The sequence below is a fragment of the Lepus europaeus genome, chromosome 21, assembly GCF_033115175.1.
Source record: "Lepus europaeus isolate LE1 chromosome 21, mLepTim1.pri, whole genome shotgun sequence".
Classification (NCBI taxonomy): domain Eukaryota; kingdom Metazoa; phylum Chordata; class Mammalia; order Lagomorpha; family Leporidae; genus Lepus; species Lepus europaeus.
Genome location: NC_084847.1, coordinates 8705321 through 8722570, shown reverse-complemented (window position 1 = coordinate 8722570; position 17250 = coordinate 8705321). Strand labels below are relative to the sequence as shown.

Sequence of the window (17250 nt, the reverse complement as noted above, 5' to 3'; positions counted from 1 at the left end):
GGACATCTAGTCCCACGGGTATGGGGAGCCCTGGGCAGGCTCTGGGGTTCCGAGTCCAGGGCGCTGTCCCTGGGAGGGCCACCGCTTGGCGCTGCTGCTGCTTTTAAAGGATTTATTTATTCGAAAGTCAGAGTTAACAGAGAGAGATCTACCATCCGCTGGTTACTCCCCAGATGACTGCAATGGCTGGGGTTGGCCCGGAGCAAAGTCAGGAGCCAGCAACTCCATCCGAGCCCCCCACGTAGGGGTCAGGGACCCAAGCACTGGGACCATCATCCTCTGCTTTCACAGGCGCATTCGCAGGGAGCTCAATCAGAAGTGGAGCAGCCAGGACTTGAACTGGTGCTCCTATAGGATGCTGGTGTGGCAGGTGACATTTAACCCAGTGTGCCACACCACCAACCTCGTGGCATCTCCTTTCTTCCTCGATGAGGCGTGGTTCTGCAGCTGCCCTGGGAGTCCTGGGAGCCCTGGAGAGCCACGACGCCAGCCTCCCAGGCAGGCTCGTGGCCTCTGCCCTTGGTGGCATCGCCTCCTCTCTCCAGGTTCTCATGAGGGAGACGCCCGGCCTGTGCTCCTTGCACTTCTACCCCCACAACTGTTGGGAAGAGGCCGAGACCTTCCTATTCCACATAGAGGATCCCGCCCGTCCTGCTAAGCGAAGGAGGCAAAGCCTGCCTAGAGGACGGAGCGCGGGAAGCTCGTGCTGGCCCTGACAGCGTGTGGTGAGCGTGCGCTCGGGGACCCACGCCCCTCCTTAGCTTCCGCCGGCCGCCAGTGGTGCCCGGTGTACCTCGGCTTGCACGTGCACCCTCCCATCTCTGCCTCTGTCTTCGCACGGCCTTCTCTCCCCATGTGTCTCAAACCTCCCCCTCTTCTCTCATAAGGAAAGCAGTTAATGGATTTGGGGTCTGCTCTACACTCAGGATGATCTCATCCTGAAATCTGTAGTTTAGTTATGTCTTCAGAAATCCTATTTCCAATGACGTCCCATTCACAGGCCCTGGGGGCTAGGCCTTGGATAGATCTTTTGGGTGTACCCTGTTCAACACACTCCACCTAGATATCAACCACCTAGCCTTGCTCCTGCCTCTACTTTGGCTCCCCACAGCAGCCTGGAGGTTGTCCCCAAACTTGCATCAGCGCATCATGCCCTGTGTCAGCACCCCCCCCCCCCCATACGGCTTCCCTGTGCACTGAGAAGTCTATCCAGGGCCCTTAATTTTGCTCATTCTCTTTTTAGAAATGTGTTGTCCCATTTGGTAGCCACTAGCTGCAAGTGGTTATTGCAATGAAATTTAAATGATTTAAAATGAAATTCATTAAATCAGTCAATCAATTTGATCCAGTGACCACATGTCAAGAATTCGTTACCCTATAGGACCTGTGGGTTCCACGCTGGGCTGTGCACACAGAATGCTTCCTGTGTCACAGGAAGTCCTGTCTGACAGCTGCTGTAGTCTTTTCCCTCTTGGTCATCACGTGGCCAACTCATGCTCAGCCTTCTGCGCCCCAAAGCCCTTCCTTTCTGGAGTCTTTGCAGAGTGACCTGGAGGTGGAGCTTCAGGTGGAGGTGGAGGGAGAAGCAGGAGAGGGGAGCCCAGCTCTGCTAGTCCCATGGGCGACTCCGGGGCACCAACTGCACTGTAGAGTTGTTCGCACCTGTGGCAGGAGCTGGCCTTTGGTGTCCCTGTGTCCATCAGCCATTGGCTATGAGCCACATGGGGTGGCTCTGATTGGCTAAGAGCCATCGGACCCAAGAGCCTTCTGCAGCCAACATGCAGCAGTGGGTGGTGCCCCAGCCCGTAGGGCTCCAAGAGTGGCCACTGTGTCTAAACAAGGCTGACCCTGTTAGCCTGTTTTTTAAAATTGTGATAAAATTTGCAGTCAGGGCACTTAGTACATCTGTGATATGTGACCACCACCTCAATGTAGTTCCAAAATATTTTCATGACCCTAAAAGGAAATCCCATACTCATTTAGCAATCCCCACCCAGCTCCTGGTAACCACTGGCCTGCTTTCTGTCTCTGTGGATTTATTTGAAAGAGAGGGAGAGAGGCAGAGAGAGACAAAGGGAAATCTTGCATCTGCTAGTTTATTCCCCCAAATGGCCAAAATAACAGGCTGGGCCAGGCTGAAGCCAGGAGCTCCATCCCACGTGGGTGCAGAGGCCAAGCACGTGGGCCATCTTCTGCTGCTTTCCCAGGTGCATTAGCAGGGAGCTGGATCAGAAGTGGAACAGCAGGGACTTGAACCTGCGCTCATATGGGACGCTGGCATCACAGACAGCAGCTTCACCCACTGCACCACAGCAGCAGCTCCTGGACATCCCACAGACATGCAGACACACGATATGTGGCCTTTTTGTGTTGGGTTGCTTTCTCTGAGCCTGCTGTCCTCCCTGTCCATCCATATCGTAACATGGGTTGGTATTTCATTCCTTTTTGTTACAAGTGGCTGAATCCTATTTCCCAGTACAGAGTGGCCACGTTGTGCTTATCCACCCATGCACGTTTGAGTTGCTTTTACCTTTAGGCTCCTGCAAATAGTGTCGCTGTGAACGTCTGTGCGTGGGGTTTGGTTTGTGCACCTGCTTTCAGTTCTGGGTATGGACTGCCAGGCTCCATACGAAGCCCATGTTTAGCTTCTGAGGAACCCCCAGAGCGATTTCACATCCTGCTGACTTACCCTTGGCGCGCTTCGCTGGGTGCCTCTGTGGTGCCTTTGTCCCCTTGTAGGCTGAGCCTTGTCTGTCTCGCTCATGGCGGCTGTCTCCCAGCACCGAGCTCGGTTCCGCCCACGCGGTAGATGCCTCGGTGTTGAGCGGCCAAGTCAACCGTGCCTTCCTCCCTGCCCTCGCCCCAGGCTCGTGAACGAGGTGTTCACCATTGACGACACCCTGCAGACCCTCAAGCTGAGGCTGCGGGAGACGCAGGACACGCTGCAGCTGCTGGTGATGACCAAGTCCCGGCTGGAGCACGAGCTGGCCATCAAGGCCAACACCCTCTGCATCGACAAGGACAAGTGCATGGGCATGCGCAAGACCTTCCCCAGCACCCCGCGCCTCGTGGGCTACACCTGAGCCGCCGCTGGCCGCCGTACCCTGCTCCACGCTGGGTCGTACGCAGCGCAAAATCTGAAAAAGCCACAGAGCAAAACTGAAGTTTCAGTTTTTCCCTTTCCTTCTATAATGAACTATATTGTCCCCGAAATAAATGTGCCCAAATCAGAAGATTCCAGAAGTCTTTCATTACTGCACTCTGACCTTGTGGCAGACCACGCCCCCTTCCCCGCCATCCCATTGACTATGTTGAACATCTCCAGGGACGGGAGAGGCCACACTACTTCCTTGCCTTTTTAAAACCTGTTCGTCCATTTAGGAGCAGGGTGTAGACTCTGGTATCCAGAGACTGAACACTACAGCTCAGCGTGCAGAGCCCAGTTCTTGCCACTTCGCTGTTCTCTGGCCTTGAACAACTGTCTGAGCTGGGTGCTGTCACCCATGAGGTAGATCAGAGGAGATCATCAGTGGTGAAGGGCAAGGAAACAATAGATTTGCTGTCAGAAGCCCCAATCCCAGCTTTGACCTGGGAGACAACAGGTGATGGCTCAAGTCCTTGGGTCCCTACCACCCATATTGGAGACCCAGATGCAGTTCTGGGCTCTTGGCTGCAGCCTGGCACAACCCTGGCCATTGTGGGCATTTGAGGAGTGAACCAATAGATCGAAGATCTGTCTGTGTCCCTGCCTTTCAGATAGAATGAAAATAAATATGACTTGGCACTTTTACTCCTAGACCTCGAGAGAGGCTGGGAGGTGTGCCTGGGAGCAGAGAGGACACCGGAAGCTTCCAGAAAGGAGCTGGCACAGGGAGGTGTCGAGGGTGAGGATGTCCACAGAGGGTGGTACTGCTGAGCCAGCAGGAAGCACAGGGCGGGCTGGAGAGCTTGGAAGAAGCAATGCCAAGTGCATCGCAGGAGTGGGGACGTGCAGGGGTCCATTGCCTGGCGAAGTTGGATGGAGGAGGAGAGCCGCTGGTGCGGGTGTCCGCGTGTGCCACTGACCAGGGCACACTCATGGCTGCACACTTTTGGAAAGCAAATTGGCAAGAGGCATCAAGACAGCCACCCTCCCCGATTTCTGTGCGCTTCCTTTCTTCATGAGTACATGGGGCATATGCATTTAGGGAATGAGGCCCCTTGGAGGCTAAGTGCCCTTGTCAAACCCCAAGGCCCTCATGACATCCAGTTGACATGGCCGGTGACGTTAACCTCTGCCCCTTAGGTGAGGTGGCGTCTCCCAGGTCTCTCTGCTAGGAAGTTGTTCTTTCCCACATTCCTACTCCAAGGAATATGCACGCTAAATCTCGGGCGAGTCTTCTCTAACGTGCTGTGAAGATGCCACTTTGGTTGCCTGCGTCTCCTATCAGAGTGCCCGTGTTTAAGTCCCCTCTAATCCAGCTAATGCACACCCTGGCAGGCAGCAGGTGACGGCCCAAGGACTTGTCTCCCTGTTGTGCACGTGGGAGATAGGCACAGAGTTCCAGGCTCCTGGGTGGTGTGCAGCGTCGGACAGTTGAGTTGGGAGGGTGCCCGGACGCCAGGAAGCCTCAGCCTCCTGGTCTGTGGAGTGGCCCCCCTGCCACGAAGACCCCAGGGAAGGCTCTGATTCCTCAGGAAGGGGTCCTTGAGCCCCCGTGAGCACTGAGACATGGGTGGAAAAAGTGCCGTATCTCAGACAGCATGTAAACTGTTACTGCTTTGTGGATGCCACTGTGCTCCCCGAGACATCGTTGATGCTGACCTCAGTTGGTCTAGATTTTTCTTGAAAATATGGAGGAGGAGGCCTCCTGTGGAGAAGGCAGGCTTCTCACCTGCTGCTGTTTAAAGCGGGTGGTAGAATAACCCCGTGGCGTGGCTCGGGTGGTGAGATAACCCCGTGGTGTGACTCGGGTGGTGAGATAACCCCATGATGTGACTTGGATGGTAAGATAACCCCGTGGCCTGGCTCGGGTGGTGAGATAACCCCGTGGCGTGGCTCGGGTGGTGAGATAACCCCGTGGTGTGACTCGGGTGGTAAGATAACCCCGTGGTGTGACTCGGGTGGTGAGATAACCCCATGGTGTGACTTGGATGGTAAGATAACCCCGTGGCCTGGCTCGGGTGGTGAGATAACCCTGTGGCGTGGCTCGGGTGGTGAGATAACCCCGTGGTGTGGCTCGGGTGGTGAGATAACCCCGTGGTGTGACTCGGGTGGTGAGATAACCCCATGATGTGACTTGGATGGTAAGATAACCCCGTGGCCCGGCTCAGGTGGTGAGATAACCCTGTGGCGTGGCTCGGGTGGTGAGATAACCCCGTGGTGTGACTCGGGTGGTGAGATAACCCCATGGTGTGACTTGGGTGGTAAGATAACCCCATGGCCTGGCTTGGGTGGCGAGATAACCCCGTGGCATGGCTCGGAGCAGCCCTTTCCTCCTGCACCTGGCTTCTGATTTGGGCTCCACTCTCTGCCACCTGTGCTGCCCTGGGAGGGCGGCGTCACCCTTCTGAGCCCGAGTCTCCTCCATCAAGGGGGCCACACATGCCTCTCACAGGGGGACTGTGAGAACCAAGACGACTCCATCTAAAGGGGCATTCAGCAGGATTTCCAGACCCACACCCCACGTTATTGAGTGCGGCTGGCTCTGTGCTAGGCAGGTCAACTACTACCCCCATTTTAATCTCCATGCATCCCTGGAGCAGGGAGATGGACAGGAACGCACAGAGAGGTTCAGGAATGTGCCCAGAGCTGCACAGTAAATAAGGACTGAGACAGGATTTAAATCCAGTTCCATGCCTCCGGGGTCTGGACCTCTGACTGCAGCTTCCCAAATCAAAGGGAAGCCATTGCTGAAGGTGGACCCAAAGTCCAAAGGGGGCCCAGCAAGACCCCTGGCAAAATGTCAGCCCCATCAGAAGCAGCTGAGGGAGAGAGCAGCAGGTCTGGGGCAGATCTCTGTGTTTTCCTGAGGAGAGCCTGACGAGAACAACCGGAGTCAGCTGCTCCAGTGCTTGGGAGACGCTGGGCGCCTTCCGCCATCTTATTGCCGTTCCAGCAACCCTCGTCTGGAGCACGGGCTGTGCCCGCCCATTTTGCAGACAGGGACACTGAGGCACAGAGCGTCTCGGCCATTTGGTCACAGGGACCCAGCCAGGGCGAATGGCATGGGCCTCTGGTGCTCAGGTGCCCCCCACCCCCAGCACTGGCACCCCTACTGGCCCATCCCCCACTCCTGGGCGACCAGGCGCCGGGAGGGAGGCGGCTGCATTTTTTTGCCTTGCCCAGAAATGTCAGTGCGTCACCCTCACACAAAGTCCTGGCTGTTTGCTCCTGTGGTTCCCCGGGAGATCGCGACAAGAGTCCCCTCACGCTGGCTGGGGGCTGCGGGCTGGGGGAGGGGAGATGGGAGGCAGGTTCAAAGCACACAATTGAAATTCCTACGGGACCATGTGGAGTCCTTATAGTCCTCCCCGACAAACAAACAGAACATTCCTGGTCTGGGTACGGGGCTGGGGGCTGGGCCTCTCTCGCCACATGACCCCAGGCGTGCTCCCCGGTGGAATTCTGTGTCCTGGAGGTGGCCCGCCCTGCCCTCCTCCCCACCCAGCAGTGCTGCTTGGGATTCCTGGCGCTCCTCTGTTGGGGGGGGGGGGTGTCCATGGGGAGCAGAGCCCAGGATAGCCCGAGCAGAGGCTGTGCCAGAGGCTGCTGGCCCGGCCCCGCCTGTGCCACATGCCTGGCCGGTTTAGGGCTGGCAGTGCGCGTGTGTCCTGGGTGAGGTGTCACAGCTGCCCACAGCTCAGCCCCAGGCTCACGTGGTCTCGGAGGTCTTGGAGGATGAGAAAGCACTAGGAGCTGAGGATGCCGGGGGAGAGACACCGCTCAGTCCAGGCTGTACTGAGAGGCAGGCCTGGCGGGTCCAGAGTGAGGCGGGCCAGACACTGGGCTTGCTCTTGCGACATGGACAGCGATGATTTGGTGGGCCCAGGGGTCCCCTTTGTGTGATGAAAACGGTTTGGACCTCGACAGAGGCGATGGTTGTACAGCGCTGTGAATATCACTGACCGTACCGGTTCAAACGTTGGTTCTTTGTCGTATGCACTCCCTCCTATTAGAAACAGAGAGGGAGGATTCTCCCGCCTTTCTCCAACCTTATTCTAGACTTTTCTGGAACTTTCCATCCGATACAAGAAAATGCATTGGTGCGAAATTTGGAAGTTATCTGGGGAATGTAGACAGCAAGTGGACACAAAAATGTGCCACTGTAGGAGGCCTTGGCCCCCAGGGCCTGCAGAGTCCATACCCCCCCAGCCCACAGACGCCCTTACCCTTTGCCCCTGGCTTGTCTCACTCTCAGCCCAGCACTGCCTGGTCACCTCCTGTGGGTGCCGTGGGCTTCTGTATCCTGCCATTCCTGTGGCTCTCCCAGGCCAGGCGACAAAGTGTCACCTTTTTTGGGGCCTGGCAGGAGATTGAAGAGGGCTCACTCCCTGTGTGCCACCCAAATGCCAGAGCCTTGCTTTTCCCATCTGTAAAATGGAGGCAGTGATAGCAGTCTACTCACAGGGGCTGCGCAAGGGGGTTGGGGGTGATATCTGGGCCACGGGCAACCCCCAGCTCCACACAGACAGCTCCACTCTGAGCGCCACCTCCAGGCCTGGGCAACCCAGGCCTGCGGGCCCGCACCCAGAGCCCAGGAGCCTGCGAGGTGCGCTTGGTGTGGGGGCTCCTGACTGCCACCCAGGAATGAGAGGAAGGGAGGGCGTGAAGACCCCAGGAGGGTACGGAAGGGGCAAGCACTCCAAGGGGACTTGGGTTTTCCCAAAAATGGTCTCGGGGCATTGTCATTGGACCAAAGGCTGGGGGTCGTTCTTTCCCTCCCAGGAGACTCCTCTGGATTCCCGGAATCTGGTCCAGGAGATTGAAATCTAATCAAAGAAGAGATAGTGAGCCGGCTGGGCGGGTGGCCGCGTGCAGGTGGAGAGATGGCAGATAGAGAGTGACCTCAGTGGCTGGGCCTGCCCCTCATAATTGCATGCAAAGGAGGCCCATTCTGTTGCTCCATCCCCCAGCACCGTGCTGCGCCCCCAGCGTCCCATAGGCACAGCCCACCTGTCCCCTCGCTATGTCCTCCTACCCCTTCCCTGCCCTGTGGAACTGAGGACCCCCACTCCCCCTGCCCAGTGTGCGAGGAGGCGGCGGGAGAGCCGGCCTCGGGCAGGTGCAGCCAAGGGGCACACTGTTCCTCAGCTTCTTGGCAGGTGAGCTGTCCCGGCCGGAGGAGGTGGGTGGAGTGTGTGGGGGGTCCTGGCACGCGTCCTGTGGGGCGAGGGTGCCCCGAGGGCTTGGCAGCGTGGATGGAAAATAGTTTTACCCTGGGGCTGCCCACCAACTGCAGGTGGGAACCGAAACCAGATCTGGAACTTTCTGTCTGCCAAGGCCTGGGAGAGACGCTGAGCTGGGCCTCCCGGCCCTCCCCACCCCCCCCCCCCCCCACCCACAGGGGCCAGGGCCCACAGGAGCAGAGAATCGGGAGGGAAGCCTAACTGTGCAGGGCCAGGAGGCTGAGTGTGTGTCTCTGCTACATGGGGCACATGCTTGCACAAAACCCTCCCAGGGCGTCCCCGCTCCCATGCATTGTAATTCCAGGCCCTGCTTACTGAACTCGGCCTGCCCACCACAGGGCCTTTGTACATGCTGTCCCCTCTCTGGCTGGCAGCGCCCCCATCAGTTCTTCGGGAAAGCCTTCCCTGAGCTTCCCCGGGCCCTCTCAGCCACCTTCCCTTCCCAGTATCTCGCTCAGTGTGGTTCCCTCTCCTTAGCACCTTTGTTGCCCCAACTTCCTCCACAGGAGTCACAGTTTTGAAAAACGCAGACTCCTTAGCCCTTTCCAGTCCCTGGAACCAGAAACTCCAGGCAAGGGGTCTGGGCCCCTGGCGCGCACACAGGGCTGCGCGTCCCACGGTGGCCCTGTCCTCCCCTTAGCTCTGCACCCCTGCCTGCAGCACCACGTCTGCCACAGGACAGGGCCCCTTCGTGGAACGGGTGGCTCGAGAACGAATGCAGTGAGTCGTAGTGACTCTAATTCAGTTCCAAGGACTTACATTCCCTGTCCACTCCGGTTGGCGTACAGGAAGGATCCAGATGGACAGACCGGGTCCCTAGGAGCTGGAGCCGAGAGGGAGGGAACAGGGTTTTCATAAAGCCCGGGCAAAGGGTAGATGTCGTGGCACAGTGGTCAAGCTGCTGCCTGGGACACCCGCAGCCATGTCCGGGTGCTGGGCTCCAGTCCCACTCTGCCTCCAGTCCAGCTTCCTGCTAACGTGCCTGGGAAGGCGGCAGGTGATGGCCCAAATACTTGGGTCCCCACCACCCATGTGGGAGACCTGGATGGAGTTCCTGGCTCTTGGCTTCAGCCTGGCCCAGCTCCAGCTCTTGTGGGCACTTGGGGAGTAAACCAGCAGATGGAAGATCTCTCTCTCTCTCTCTCTCTATCTCTATCTCTCTCTCTATCTCTATCTCTTTGTCTCTCCCTCTGTCACTTTGCCTTTCACGTACATTTTAAAAGTTTGAGGGGAAAAAAAATAGGATAAGTGAGTCATTTTAAAAGCACCCCAGGTGGAGACTGGGTCCGAGGCAGGCTTGGAAGGAAGACTTTGCCCGGCACGGGAGCCCCAGGCAGAGGACACAGTGACCTGAGGACCAGCCAGAGGGGTGGCCACTGTCCCCAGTTCACCTGGAGACACAGAAGCTGTTCACACCTGCATGGGGTGGAGGCCCTAGAGAGAGGACAGGGTGGTGACAGCAAGCACAGCAGTGGCACCCCAGGTGACCCACACAGGGCACTGCGCCCTGCCCCACCCCTCAGTCCCCCCTGGTGGGGTGCTCGGCATGGGACAGCGCCTTCCCCCCCTCGGTGCCCCGGGTTCAGACAGGCCCCACTTCTGCCAGTCTCTCCAGAAGGCACCTCTCACACACGTCTCCATTCCGGGCTGGAAGACATCACCACCGCCTAGGCGGGTGGCGGGGGTGCTGGGGCCCCCTGTCTGATGCAAGAGTGTTGGGGTGAGGAGGAGAGGGCGGGGGGCAACAGAGGGAGCCAGAGCCTCCCACCCCCACCCCGCTCTCCTGGCTCCTGCAGGCCTGGCACCCACGAGGCTGCTGCTTGCATTTCAGGATTTTGAGCTTGGCAGGACGCCCTGGAGGTTCACTCGGAGGGGGCAGGGAACAGAGGCTTCCCCAGTGCCCTGCCCAGGCTGGGCTGGGCTGGGCTGGGCTGGGGAGTCTCTCAGAGATCAAACACACGTGCCTGCACCCAGGCCTGTGGGGCCTGCCTAGGCCCTGCCCGTGATGAAGGGTGGAGGGCCGGCCGGGTATGCAATGCAGAGGTGGGGGCGGGTGGCCCTGAGGGGTGGCTGTCGGGCCCCACCCCCGAGACAGGAGCGGCATGGCTGAGAGCTGGGTGGGCTGTCCTGACACAAAGCCTTGTGTGCCTGGCACCCACGCTTGGCGGAACTGCCCGTGTGGCTGGGCACCCAGGGCTGCTGCTGAGACCAGTGCCCGGGCCTGTTGGCTTCCCTGCAGAGAGCAGGGGCCTCTGGGTGGTGACCGCCCGCCAGGGCGGCCAGGAGGCACCAGGGTGGACTTTGCCAGGCCTGGTAAACAGCACACAAGAGGTGAAAACAGGCTGACTGGGTGAGGGTGTGGGGGCGGGGGAGCGCGCTGGGCAGGCCGGGACGTGTCCTGTGCTGTCTGCAGCAGGCGTCCCCTGAAACCAGGAACTCACAGCCCACTCAGCAGCCCAGCTTCCCAAGACCGGCCTCAGCCCCACCCTTCCCCTTCCAGAGCTGGTTCCCAGCCCGGGGGGCGCCCAGCATGGAGGCCACAGGGAATCCTGCCCCCAGGATTTCCAACGACAGCAGGAGGGGGCTCTGGGCTGGGGTCCCACCGGGCCAGAGTGATGAGGTGTGGTCCCTGTGTGGGGCGGAGCAGACAGGGGCCCGGGATGGGGCAGGGCCTGGTAGCTGCATCCTGGGGGGACTCTGCCCCCTTGATCTGGGGGTCTTAAGCAGGGCTGGCTTCTGAGCAGCCGCACAGGCCCACGCTCGGAACGGCCCCTGCACACCGCGCAGCGCCCTGCTGGCGTCATCTTGATTCTTCACGCTTCTCAGCGAGGGCCTCTGCATTTCCAGTTTGCGCTGGGCCCTGACTTTGCCTGGTCTAAAAGCTCCAGGCCAAATGCGCAGCCCTAGAATTTCTGTTTAGGGGGAGCTTCGAAGTGAAGAGCTTGGCAGAAGGGAAGGGCGGGCAGTTTATCCTGAAGCCGCCCTTGGGTGCCGACAACTCCAGCTTATTCTCAGTGCGCTGTATGTGTACGTCGGTCACTGTTCTAGACGCTTCCGTTGAGTTAGCTCATTTAATCCTCTCCAACCAGAACTCTTGTTACCCCGTGTTCACGGAACAGGAGACTGAGGCTTACTGGTCAAAGTTAAAAACGTGGCCAAATCAGTGCTGGGTGGCCTGGCTCCCCGGCTCTTTACCCTCTCCTAACTCTCCTGTTACTTATTTATTTAAGAGGCATGGGGGTTGGGGGAGGTAAAGAGAGAGAGAGAGAGAGAGAAAGGAGGGAGGGAGGGAGAGGTGCTCCCATCTGCTGATTTATTCCCCAAATGCCTGCCATGGCCTGGGCTGGAGCCGGGGACTCAATTCACATCTCCCACGTGGGTGGCAGGGACCAGACTATTGAGCCATCAGAGGCTGTGCATTAGCAGGGAGCTGGAACTGGGAGCCAGAGCCAGGAACTGAATGCAGGCACGTTGACATGGGTCGTGGGCGTCTTAGCCACTGCCTTCCCAAGCCATTAGCAGGGAGCTGGATTGGAAGAGGAGCAGCAGGGACGTGAACTGGCGCCCGGCACTGCAAGCGGAGGCTTAGCCCACTGCAGCACAGTGCTGGCCCCAGTTTTCTCTCTTCTTTTTACATACATTTTGTTGGTTGCCTTAGAGGTTTTGCACCACACACTTACAACTAATCCAAGGCCACTTTCACATCCATGGGCTGCTCGTTTGTGGCTCATTCATTTCCCGAGTCCTCACAGCCATACTAGGTGTGAGGCCCAGCCTCACCCCCTTTTCACAGGGGGCCCATGTTGGGAGAGGCGCTTAAGCAAACTGTCCAACTCACACAGCCACTGAGTGGCAGAGCTGAACTTTGAACTGCGCTGTCCATCCCACGGAGGGCCAGCAGCCTGCCTGTGTTGAGTGGAGCCAAGTTTTGTAAAGAGAATTTTATTCTCGTTTTCTGTGAGGTGTTCATTGACGTACGTTTTGGTCAGTATATTATTATTATGGGGGTGCTATTGGAAACAAGGGGGCACCAAGAAAGAACTGGGTTCTGATTTGATGCATTAACTCCTCCCTGTCCTCCCGTGCCTCCCTAACGGCTCAGAGTGAGAGGGAGGGGCTGGCAGAGCCCGGGGCGGGGCCTGCCCTGTGTTGAGAACTGCCCGCCAGGCGAGCCTGGTCTCTGATTCCCAGGCTGTCCGCTGAAGGCCAGGACTGGTCGGGGATAAGGGGTTTCTTTGGTGAGGGCCGGAAGGGACATTCTGGGGACCCTCCCTGCAGGAGCCCTGAGGTAGCAGCACCCTTGGGGATGGGCAGGAAGGAGCCATTTTCTGTTTGTAGACAGCAGCTACGTGCCGCTAGAATCCTTCCTTCCTCCTGCGCCCCCGGAGTTCCAACCCACTTGGCAGAAAAAAGCGACCTGTGCCAGGGTCCTGGACGAAGCCCCTGGCTCCCGGCTCCCGGCTCCCGGCTCCGACCTTGCCACACCCTGGCCATCATGGCCTTTTGGGGAGTGAACTAGCGGATGGAAGACCTCTCCTTCACTTTTCCTTTCAGAGAAATATAAATGTATATATATTTAAAATATATGTATATATATTTAAAAGGACATTTCAAATTAGTGGGGAAAATGAATTATTCACGAAATGGAGCAATTAGCTACATATTTTGCAGGAAATGAAGTCAGATTCCTTCTTCCCATCACACACAGAACTATATCCCAGTAAGATAAAAGAACTAAGTAGTAAAAAGAGAATGTAGTGAAAAAATGCAGGATGATATTTTTTATGTATTTGAGAGTGAGCAAAACCCTCCTTAACACGATGCAAAATCAAGAAGCCACAGAGGAAGATATTTCAGGTTTACTACATAAAAACAAGAACCAAGCAGCCACGGACACCATGGAGAGAGCGGGCCGGACTACGCCGACTTCAGAGACGTTGGCAGCCTTGCCGTGCACAAACACAGGTGCTGCGGGTTACCAGGCGTCTGCTGGTCAACAGCGCTAAGGGGGAAAACCACTCAAGCCCACGCTGGGCGGAGGGCTGAGCCAGCGAATCCCAGAGGAGTGCGTGGCTGACTTCCCGTCCACACCCAGAGCAGTGGGCAAAGCGGCACCTGAGGGAAGGGATTAGAAAGGAAGCCACAGGTGGGGTGAGTGAAGGGAAGGGAGGCGTTGGCCCGGCAGGAAACAGGAGAGTAACTCTAGCCAGTGCCAACGCAGCGTCAACACTGGCAGATACAGAGAGGAAAAGCCCAAATGTCCTGCAAGCCACATAGGACATTTTAACTTTTCTAATGCCACTTATGAAAAGAAGCAGGTGCAATTAATTTGTATTATTTTAAAATGTATTTTAAAAAATGTGTTTATTTGAAAGGCAGAGAGCCAGCCGGCACCGTGGCTCAACAGGCTAATCCTCCACCTGCGGCGCCAGCACACTGGGTTCTAGTCCCGGTTGGGGACCCGGATTCTATCCCGGTTGCTCCTCTTCCAGGCCAGCTCTCTGCTATGGCCTGGGAAGGCAGTGGAGGATGGCCCAAGTGCTTGGGCCCTGCACCTGCATGGGGGACCAGGAGAAGCACCTGGCTCCTGGCTTCGGATCAGCACGATGTGCCGGCCGCAGCGGCCATTGGAGTGTGAACCAACGGCAAAAAGTAAGACCTTTCTCTCTGTCTCTCTCTCTCTCACTAGCCACTCTGCCTGTCAAAAAAAAAAAAAAAAAAAAAAAAAAAAAAGAAAGAAAGAAAGGCAGAGAGTGATAGCATTTGCTGCTGCCTTCCAAGGAGCACAATAGCAGGAAGCTGGATTGGAAGTGGAGCTAAGACTTGGACCGAGGGAAGCCAGTATAGGATGTAGGCATCCCAAGTGTGCCACACGCCCATGCCTTATTTCAATATTTTCCATAATCAAAATAGCGTCATTGCAACATGCAATCAACAGGATGGTTCATGATCATCTTTCTATGTCTCGAAGCCCGGTGTGTATGTGACACGTGTGACATGTCTCGGTTCAGAGCAGGGCTCCACTGTCACCAGCGGCAGGGTGGCTACCTCGCTGGACGGCCCAGAGCATGGGGCACGGTCCTGGGCCACGTCCTGACTTTCCCATTTGTTAGCTGTGTGGCCTGGTTGATTTTCCATCTCTTCATTTGAAAACTGGCACTCTAGGCTGTTGTGGGTTTTCAGTGGAATCCTTGTAAAGTGTTCACTCACGGCTGGCACAGGGTTCGGAGCATAGCCATTGTTTATTTGTGGTTACTGATTGTTACCCAAGAGCTGATGTGGGGAGGAGGAGTTGACTCTTCAGTTATGCCTTTTGGTCAATGAACCACTTATGAGGGGTACTTCAAAATGTTCCTGAAAAAATGGAATTAAGGTAAACTAATTTTGGTGCAAAAAAAAAAAAAAAGAGAGAAAGCTATGCATGCAAGGATTTTGAAACAGTTCATTGAAAATGCACATTATGAAAAAAAAAAAACCCTGCTGTGATAAATTCCTCTTTGAATGCCATCTACTTGTGAACTTTTGGAGTCACCCTCACGTCTGACAGTGAAATTCCCATCTAGTATTTGTACGGTACCTTTTCTGTGTTGGCCTATGTTCAGGCACACAGGTGCCACTGTGTTAGGATTTCCTTTGGGATTCAGCACAGTGACAGCACAGCACCTCAGTAGGCCACACCACACACGCCTGGGTGTGTAGTAGGTGGCGCCCCTAGCTCGGAGCGAGGGTGCAGTGATGGCCACACAACGGTGACGTCTCCTAAGGATGGGTTTCTCAGAACAGATCGCCATTCGGAAGAGACACATGACTGTGTCTGTAGGTGCAGTGCAGGAAACAAAGACCAAGGTGTAAAAATGGCAGGAAGTTGGCTTCTTTTCGTTTTCTTTTTTTCTTTAAGGAGCAGAAGCAGAGGCAGGGGAGGGAAGGAGAGAGAGAGAGAGAGAGAGAATGAATCATTCCTATTCCACTAGTTCACTCCCCAAATGCCCACAATAGCCAGGGCTGAAGCTCAGAACTCCATCCAGAACTCCCCTGTAGATGGCAGGAAGGCAATTCCTTGAGCCATTGCTGCTGCCTCCCAGGGTCTACAGTAGCAGGAAGCTGGAGTCAGGCGGCAGCGTCAGGACTGGAACTCCGGCACTCAGGGAACGGGTGCAGGCCTGCCAGCCAGCGCTGAACTCCAGTTCCTCGATACAGAACTCAGGCCCTAACGGTGTCACAAGCCTGGGAGTTGGGCTTTAATTCAGCCTAAGAAAAATCTCCACAATGCAGGCTGCGCTTTCCAATCCAGTCGCCACCAGCCCCGTGTGGCCACTGCACACCGAGGTGGCTTGTCTGATCAAGAAATGCTACAGTGCACGAGACACACCGGACCTCCAAGATTTTAAGTGCAAAGAATTGAATGTAAAATACCTCGCTCCGTTTTTACATAGCAATTACACGTTTGAAATGGTCACGTTTTGGATATATTGGGTAAAACAAATTGTATTATTCAGATTAATTTCATTTTACCAGTTCAATATGCTTTCAACGTAGCGCGAAGGGGTTCTCGCTGATTCTGGGTGGGTTGCTCTGAGTGTGACTCCTGCCGTGACGACAGAGAAGGCCCCGTCCTGGGGGTGTCTCAGTGGATGTTGGCTGGGTGGGAAGCAGGGGTGGCACACGACGACTTCAGACTCAGCCTGTGAGGTTCTTCCGGTCCTGGACCTCCTCGCTATGAGGGGGTTTTTGGGGCCCCGGCAGGAGGTGGCTAAATAAGCAATTCTCCTCCCACGGGGCAGAACTCAGCTCTCCCAAGCAGCAGTGTGGTTTGACTGAGGGCTGGGCAGAGGGAGGGGCCCCCTGCTGTCTGCCTCCTGTGTCCCCACGCGCTCCAGCATCAGCCCACAGGGACCCATTCTCTCCTGCTCCCAGACGCTGGGCAGGGGGCGGCCCCCGCGTCTCTGCTCTGTCCTGGATCCTGGATCCTGGATCCTGGGCGAGGCTCCCACGGGAGCACAGCTCTGGCAGCCTGGCCTCCAGTAAGCATAGCGGCAGACGTAAAACCGGGGGCAGCCGTTTCTCCCGCCCCAGCGGCCAGACCGCGTCCTCCTCCAAGCCAGTGTCTCATCAGGGAGGAGCGGGCAGCCAGGACCCGGCTGGACACCCGCAGCCAGCAGGATGCTGTGGCCGGGGGCCCAGGGCCTGCAGGTTCTGTTCTGGTCCTGCTGTTCTCCTGTTGGTGGTGACGCCAGGGCCAAATCCCCTCTCCTCTGTACCCGACCAGGACGGGGGCACCGAGGGGCCTTCCCAGTCCTGAAATTCCAGGGCCATTGGATTCATCGGCAGCAGCTCCTGCCAGCACCTGCCTGTGGCACCCTCACTTCTCCTTGCCGAGTCTCGTCTGTCCCCAGGGAAGGAAGGTGAGGACAGAGTGACGATGTGGGAACCTGGCATTTTTTCAGATGCCGCTGTCAACTGTGCCCATGACTTAGCCAGTCCTCCCGACCGGGAAGGCAGAAATGGCAAGGATAAGCTGGAACAGGGGACCACACACTGGGCGGCTCAGGCGACAGCTGCTTCTTCTCTGACAGCCCTGGAGGCTGGATGCCCGGGGTCACGGGGTCACGGGGTGGACTTCCCTCCCGCCTCTCCCCTTAGTCACAGACGCCGTCTTCTCCCCTCCCCGCATGTCTGTGTCCTAATCTCTTCTTTCTTAAAAGATTTATTCATTTGGAACTCAGAGTGACACAGAGAGATCTTCCACCTGCTGGTTCACTCCCCCAGTGGCCGCGACAGCCAGGGCTGGGCCAGGCGAAAGCCAGGAGCCTGGGTCTCCCACGTGGGAGTAGGGGTCCAAGCACTCAGGCCACCTGCTGCCGC

General features: G+C 57.0%; 1 protein-coding gene across 1 annotated transcript in view; it reads left to right on the top strand.

The window, feature by feature from the left end:
* Positions 1-3119, top strand: part of TEKT5 (tektin 5) — a 35315-nt gene extending 32196 nt beyond the window's left edge. Inside the window, exon 7 of the mRNA XM_062179905.1 lies at positions 2867-3119. Coding sequence (XP_062035889.1) covers positions 2867-3083 — 217 coding nt within the window. The 3' untranslated portion in view covers positions 3084-3119. The remainder of the gene's footprint in view (positions 1-2866) is intronic.
* The last annotated feature ends 14131 nt before the right edge of the window (positions 3120-17250 follow it).